Source organism: Octopus bimaculoides, chromosome 9 (assembly GCF_001194135.2).
Source record: "Octopus bimaculoides isolate UCB-OBI-ISO-001 chromosome 9, ASM119413v2, whole genome shotgun sequence".
In the NCBI taxonomy this organism is placed as follows: Eukaryota; Metazoa; Mollusca; class Cephalopoda; order Octopoda; family Octopodidae; genus Octopus; species Octopus bimaculoides.
Window position 1 is genome coordinate 58,379,614 of NC_068989.1, and position 7,500 is coordinate 58,387,113.

The 7,500-nt window shown below is 32.4% G+C and overlaps 1 protein-coding gene across 4 annotated transcripts in view; it reads right to left on the reverse strand.

The window, feature by feature from the left end:
- LOC106871034 (histone acetyltransferase KAT2A) overlaps nucleotides 1-7,500 on the reverse strand; it is a 42,899-nt gene that overhangs the window by 11,854 nt on the left and 23,545 nt on the right. For 3 of the 4 annotated variants that reach the window (XR_008264900.1, XM_014917290.2, XM_014917292.2), the window contains exon 10: nucleotides 1,138-1,346. Coding sequence is in view for 3 of the 4 variants with exons in the window: in XM_014917290.2 (XP_014772776.1) it covers nucleotides 1,138-1,346 (209 nt within the window). In the remaining variant the exon portion in view is untranslated. The remainder of the gene's footprint in view (nucleotides 1-1,137; nucleotides 1,347-7,500) is intronic. The other variant, XM_014917291.2, reaches the window with a different exon arrangement.

Consider the following 7,500-nt stretch of genomic DNA (forward strand, 5'->3'; position numbering starts at 1 on the left):
GTACTTTTGTAGCTCATTCATTCTTTTCTTCGATATCTCCATATCTTCTGTTGAAAAACCTTCAAATTCGGAATCACTGCTTGATAGCATGAAACCCCTCTCCATCTTCAAAGTTGAAAAAAAATTAACGCCACAAAAAATGTGGAAAAAAATCTTCCAAAATTCACTGAGTTCAAATATCACGCCAAATAATGTCAGAGACAATAACTCAACTGTTTGCAAAGTGAAATCAGGTGTTTGAACGAATGTACTAACGAAATTTGGGTTCAAATATACATTTAAATAACAATGGGTATGCTCGGCCGGCTAAGTCTTATGAACCAAAAAATTTTTCTGCCAGCTACGGCCGGGTTAGTAACGAAAGGGTTAAGAGTCTAAGTTGTACATGGTTCACACTTGTATATTGAAGATGATAAAAAGCATACAGTGGATTGTACTGAAAAATGTTGGAGACAAGGATCCAAATTCCAAAGTAGACCAGTATGTGGATTAGTTTGACTATGTAAGAGCAGTATACCTTTCTAGTTGAACTTAATAGTGTGAATGAAGTAGATATACAAATTACATTTTCAAGAGAATTACTTCATACATCTAATCAACAATGAATAATTAAATCTATCACCAACAGAGATAATTGATTTAACAAGCATTGTTTATCAGGTGAAATTAGAGTTAACAGCAGTTTAATGTGATAGTTGAGTTCTGAAACCAGCATTATTTCTATAGGTAGTTTCTGATAAATGAAGCTACATGTAGTTATATGCAGTTCCTCACACCATTATTTTGAGGTGGAAACAGAAATTTGAGTGAAAACCAAGAGAAAGCCTGAAGTAAAAAGAACAACTGAAAAATAAACTAGCTTTACACTATTTTTCCTTTTTGCTGCTGTCATTCCACAAGTTTATAAGATAACTCTAGAAGTAAAATATGGATGCTATAACAACAAATCTTTAACCATGGTGTATTTTGTTCATCTTAAAAAGTGAAATAGATGTGTATAACTGGTACTTTCTAAAGATTTTTTTCTTTCACATATTATGAAGATAACTACAAAGATCAAAAGAAGTCCAAAAAGTTTAAATAAATTAAAATAAATTCAGTTATACATCCAATAAAAAAAATCTATCCACAACTTACGGGTCAAACACCAGTCTGGTAATATATTCTCTAGGCATTCTGGGTAGTTGGTGGGAGAAAACATTCTGAAGACCAATCAACCAGATAAGTTGTTCTCGACTTGGACGTTCAGTGAATGTATTAGCCATAACTTTGAACTCAATCACTCCTTTACCTTCTTCTTGTCGGGCAATTTCATCACGAGCAGCATGAGTGGGAAACAAGGTCTTCTGTGCAAAAGGCAATAGATCCATATCAGTGTCACTGACAAAAATGTGTATGCCAAGAAATTTCAGAGAAAAATTACAGATAAATTATAGTATTTGCTTAAAATACTGATTAACTCTTAAAGCACTATACTCTAAATAACTGCAACTGTCCTGGGTCCTGAATTACATGCTCTCTTTCTAGAAAGGCAACTGCAGAAGTATTTAGCTAAAATTAAACTGCTGTACTTGGCAACTCTTACCTGCAGGAAAACACACAGGTATACAATCTCTAATCTATACAGTAATGAATTTAGTGTGCAGGTAGGAGTTCATCACGGCTCAATTCTCAGTCCCCTACTATTTATCATAGTCCTCCAGGACAAAACAGAAGTTTAAGACTGGTTGCCTATGGAAATTCCTCTATGCTAATGACCTTGCTCTGATAGTTGCACCTGTTGTAGACTTAGAAAAGGAATCCCAAGGGTGGAAGTAAAACCTGGAATCAAAGAGCCTTGAAATTAACTTAGCAAAAAAACTGAAGTTCTAGTAAGCAGAAAATGACAACAGAGAGTATGTTAATTAATCCCTTCAAGAAAGAGGTCCTGTTCAATATGTACAAAAGGTTTAGGCAGAAATAACATATGGTATAATCAGTGCGACATATAAACACAGAGGTGCAGTGAAATCATAGGGAGGTTATTAAAAATCATAGATACCCACATGTTAAAGTAACATTCATGCTGTTGTTTGAATTTGTGGATTAACGACCAAATCTCCCAAGAAAGAAATGATAATGGATAAGATAGTCCTAGATATACTGTTTCCACAAACGGGAGGTATAGTCATGATTAGAACAACTGTATATACACCTACTCAGACATAAAACTGTTTTCTATGCCAGTTTCAACAATGAGACTATGGAAGTATGATGGGAGCTGTTTTTATCTATATTGATTGTTTAACTGGAAATGAAACAGTTTAAAAATAAAAAAATTACTTCTACTGATAGGCGGGGAAATGTAGATCGTTTCAATTCACTGTACTTTTCTGGGCTTATTTTGTAGTGAATTATAAATAAGAGTAAATGTAATTGTAGCAGAACATACATTTATTTGTATTTCACTTATTTCGTGACGAAAACGCCACTATGCAGTCACTCAGTTTGCTAAAAATAACTGTTAAAACCCTCGAATCACATCCTACTGTCCGAAAGAAAAGGACTCTAGATAATTATAGTTTTAGATATAGTGTCTAGGAATCTTTCTAATTTTGTATAAATAAGGTGGTAGACTAAGTAAAACTGCAATAAATCAAAGTGAGAGGTAAACATTCGTTCATAATTGGCAATAATTGCAAAATCCGATTTCATAAAAATATGAATTTATTTAATTTTAATTAGTAAGCTGAGAAAACAATTACATGGTGATGATCATTTGAGGATTAATGCTGTGAAAACATTTGTTAGTTGATTAGTGCCATGTAAAATATAAATACATTTTCAATAGATTGAAGTGCAACACATAATACTCTGTCTTATATATATATATATATATATATATATATATATATATATATATATATATATATATATATACACACACACACATTTAGTATAGACACCAATACTCACTCTGTCTCTAAAACACATACAAATATAAACAATCTCTAATCCCAAATTCCGAAAACCTAGAGTTTTTTTCCCCCGAGTTCGTCTGCACACCAAAACTCTCTTTTGGCGCCAAACAGTTTATTCCAATATAAATAAACTGAAATATGATTTAAAGTTTTTATCCCACTCAAAATACGAGTGAATATTCGAAACGCAAATAAACGATACTGTACAAATACTTTTACTAGCTGTATTATTTAATATGTATTCTTTTTTATCAAATGTTTGTTTTCAAAGTGAGCGGTGTAGGGCGATCTAGGCTATTCCTAAGAACAACTAATAATAGAAGATTTACCCTATGCATACACCGTACTAGCATTACGCGTCCCAGCGATTACACATTAAACGGTTATCCACTCAGACATAGCTACTTTGAACATGTTAACTGCTACAGGCTGTGCACACTATTTTAGGTCGCAAAATAAAATAAAATGCGAATGAAAAAGTAGAAAACCGAGTATTAGAAAAGCTAGGAAGAAATGAAAGTGATAGAAAAACGAACGGAAGTAGCACAATGGAAGGCGGATAATATGAAAAAGAAAAACAAAGTCAACCGAAAGAAAGACAACAAAGAAGAAAAACATGTCTAGTAACCGCAAATGAAATACTGTTTCGGTTATAACTAGATTAAAATACACTTGCTTCAGTTTTTCTCAACAGAAACGATTATGAAAGTAATTCCGTGGTTTGCATCACGACGCTTGTAAATACAATTACATGTGATAATTGCTGTAATACTACTACTAATAACCCAGTCAAACTCGTGAAGACGTCCCAAGTGATTTTTACCAGTAGTCCTGATTCATTGTAAAACAACTCTCTCGTATGTGTGTGTGTGTGTGTATGTTATATATGATATTCCTATAAAATAGAATCGAGTGCAACAAAAGCCTTAAATTTTCGGACGCAGATTACGACTGTGCAATGAAAACAAAAATGTTTGTTTTTTTTTCGTAATTTTTTCAGTTTTGACTTTTTCCTATTCTAAAAAGTTAGCAAATTTGGTTAATGTTTACAAATTTTTGACGAATCAATCTCAGATGTTTAAGAAAAAAAAAAGAACTGAAACCGTTTTCAAAAGATAATCAAAAATGAAAAATTAAAGGAAGGGTTGTTGCAACCCACCCACCTTGGTTCTTTTTAAGTAAAATCCTAATCCACGATGCTAAAAAGAGACCTATCCGAATATATTATGGGTTTTGGCGCACTAAATAATTTCCGATTCTCAAGGAACGTCACACACACACACACACACATGTATACACCAAACGCCTTACTGATTATTTGTTTACCGTTTACTTTCATTCAGTGTAATTTGTTTCACACTAGGAGTCAACCATTTTTTTGCCTATAGACCCCCTTTGAATCCTATTTTACAGGGGTGGACCCTCATAGCCGTTCAATGTTAAAAAAAAACAAACTATTATTACAATTAAACATTATTAGGAATTGTATATTAAAAAAATGTGTATATTGTAATAGTAAAACCAGTTTACTGCACATTAATTCTAACAAAATCTTATATGGACCCTGGTTGAGAACCACTGTAACAAAGTATTTATTCTGCCTTTGTAATGTAAGAACATCTTGCTTCCAGGTTTCACTTTCAATGTCACTGCCTGACTGCATATTTTAGCGAAGCCATTGAAAAAAAAAATCCAAATAAATTGTAATTTAGAGTAGAAATATTCTTGTTATCGCCCAACAGTCTTGCATTGGACGTGTGTTCGTTGGTTTTGTGGTGGGGGAGGGAGGGAAATCTTGCTAATAAAGAAAACAAAGAAAATAGTAATCAACAATCGAGATTCAACATGAGTAAACCAAAATATAAATGCACATCACTAAAGCAAACTTGGTAGCAGAAATTAAAGAAAAAATTCCGTTTACTCGAACAAGCGAGTAGAAATTATTAAAAAGAGATTCCACTAATAGCGCGACATAGTAAACAAAAGCTGCTTTGGTTACAAAATCGGTAGAGATTTGCAGATATATACCTTCTTTGTTTTACGATTAACAATGATAAAGGAGAAAGCTAGGCCCAAATCTAAGTTCAATGAATGAATAATCTATGTTGAAAAATGAGGAATAAATTCAAATCACTGGCTCCCAAGGAATTATTAATACTAACCTGCAACTGTTGTAGAGTCGGCAATGCCTTCCTCTTGACGCGATACTGTTTGCGACGCGACCGCTTCTTTTTGCCGAATACCTTAGATTTCCTAGCAGATAAGCGCTTAGTGTTTTCCATATCAATCAGTTCAATATTACTATTTTGAAATAAGAGTGATTCTTTCGTATATACTGCTAAAACCGTATATGGAAATATATACAAAATAGCCTTATAAGAGATTCAGTTCAAAACAACCATCACCATTTTTGCGGTTTGGCAACAGAAGCAGTGAAACAACCAATCAAATGTTGAGTTCGTCTGTGTCGTCACTTCCGGGGAAACACCAAACTTATTGAGGTTAACTAAAAACCAATATATAATCTGTTTTCCTTAAATATTGTATTTAAAAAATCATAAACGCTTGCGAAAATCACAAGAAATATGAAGTGAGAATATATTAAATACGTTCAAAAGATTATCAGGAGTGTTTACGTTTCTTAACATGAAGTTCGCTTCTAAAGCACGTTGTGTATTGTTATGGTTACGATATCTATGATAGTCAAGACTATTGAAAAGATTGCAAGACGCAACGAAAATTTTAGGAAAATAAAAATAAGAAATAAGTGGAAATCTTAACGGTAAGTGTGTTAAATTTTAAGGCACAATAAGAAAATGACTCTCTTCAGACACAACAGAATATGCTTCAACATACGAAATCACATAAAAAAAATCTTCCAAACCAAATCCCAAAACGAAATATGATATAAAAATTTTCCATTAACCGCTTGATGGAGATAAGCTATGGATTTAGCTATGCAATGCCTACCTTTTGCATAAACAAGAAATTAATGATGCAATTTTGTAATAATGAAAATAACTTCGGTTATTTTTATTGTAGTATTTACCGGGAAGAAATGAGGTTCGAAGTAGTAATTAGGGTCACGTTGCCAAGGGACATAATTATTAGAATGAAGGAGTCTGTGTCTAAGACAACAGAAAGATGCCCCAGTTTATTTATCTCGAGAGAATGCAGAATACGAAATGAAATTTACATTATAATTATATGACTTAATTATATTTATTAAGTGCTTAGTTTTCATTAGAAATTGTATAATTTCATAATGTATAAGTGAACAAAAGGTCACACAAAAATTCCACATTATATCTATCACAGTAAAATGCGTTTATTTCATAGGTTCTCTAACTTTTCCTTTCAAAGAAATTCGAACAATACATATAAGACCCCAAGTTAAAAAGATTCTCAACAATTCAACTTCTCTGGTTGACATTAAGACACCCCCCCCCCATTAGGGGCCTTAACTCCCACATTTTAGAGCTCCATGACATCCAATTTTCTGGAGTAAAATTCTTTTAACAGGTTCCATAAGACTGGAATTTTGGATTCTGCGCATAAAGACCAGTAGTATGGAATACAGGTGCCATGATTAGAATTTTTTTAGGGTGTGTAAAGAAGGAAAGAACCCTCATCTGCAATTTTGATGAAATTCGAATCGGGTATTCCAGTTCATTACAGAAAATATAACAGGAAAGTCTAATTCTTCAATTGCATGTAACATGGGCAATGCCGTGTATCTCTGCTAGTATGTTATAATTAGATTTGGAAGATACGACTTCTAAAAAAAACATGTTTGACTATTATTATTTTACTATTTTTCATTTTTTTTTTTTTTTTTTTAGTTATTTAATAAATTTGAGGATGCACTATTGAAAAATAGTCGTGTTTTACAAAACTTGTACATCTGTAATTTCTAGTGTAACCAACTTGAAAATTCTGGTTTATTTATCTTACGCATTTCTAGTAATAGTTAAAGAATTTCAAATACAGAATAATAAGCAATTCAAAACGTACCTCTCGTTTGTGCGCTATTTGGCAGAGGTTATTGAATGCTTAGTTCTACCTAGAATTTACCTAAAAGTATTCAGTGCAGAAGTTAAATAATTTGTAACCATATCTAAGTTGAAATACACTGCTTTTGCCTCATTTTAGAAAATAACAAAGTATTTATTAAAATATATTTGCCATTATTATATATGTGGTGTTTTGAATATAAATTAACGAGAAATTTTGATAGGGCATTTTAATTTAAATCACTTTAACACAGGAAATTTATATCCTAGATCTAGAGATGATCTCAAGTCCTTTAGCACCACCCAAAAAGGACGGTGCTAAGTTTTTGTTTTCACAAATATATTCACAACTGAAACCTTTCTCTCCCATTTCCAGCAAAATAGGTGAGGGAGCAGCAAAATGAGTAATTTCTGATTTTTCATTTTCTCCTTACCTATTTGAAACCATTTACATTGCAAGTATTGCATTATCTTTGGGAGTAAAAATTGGTCAGTATAGTTGTTGTTGAAGATATTTTTGACAGGTA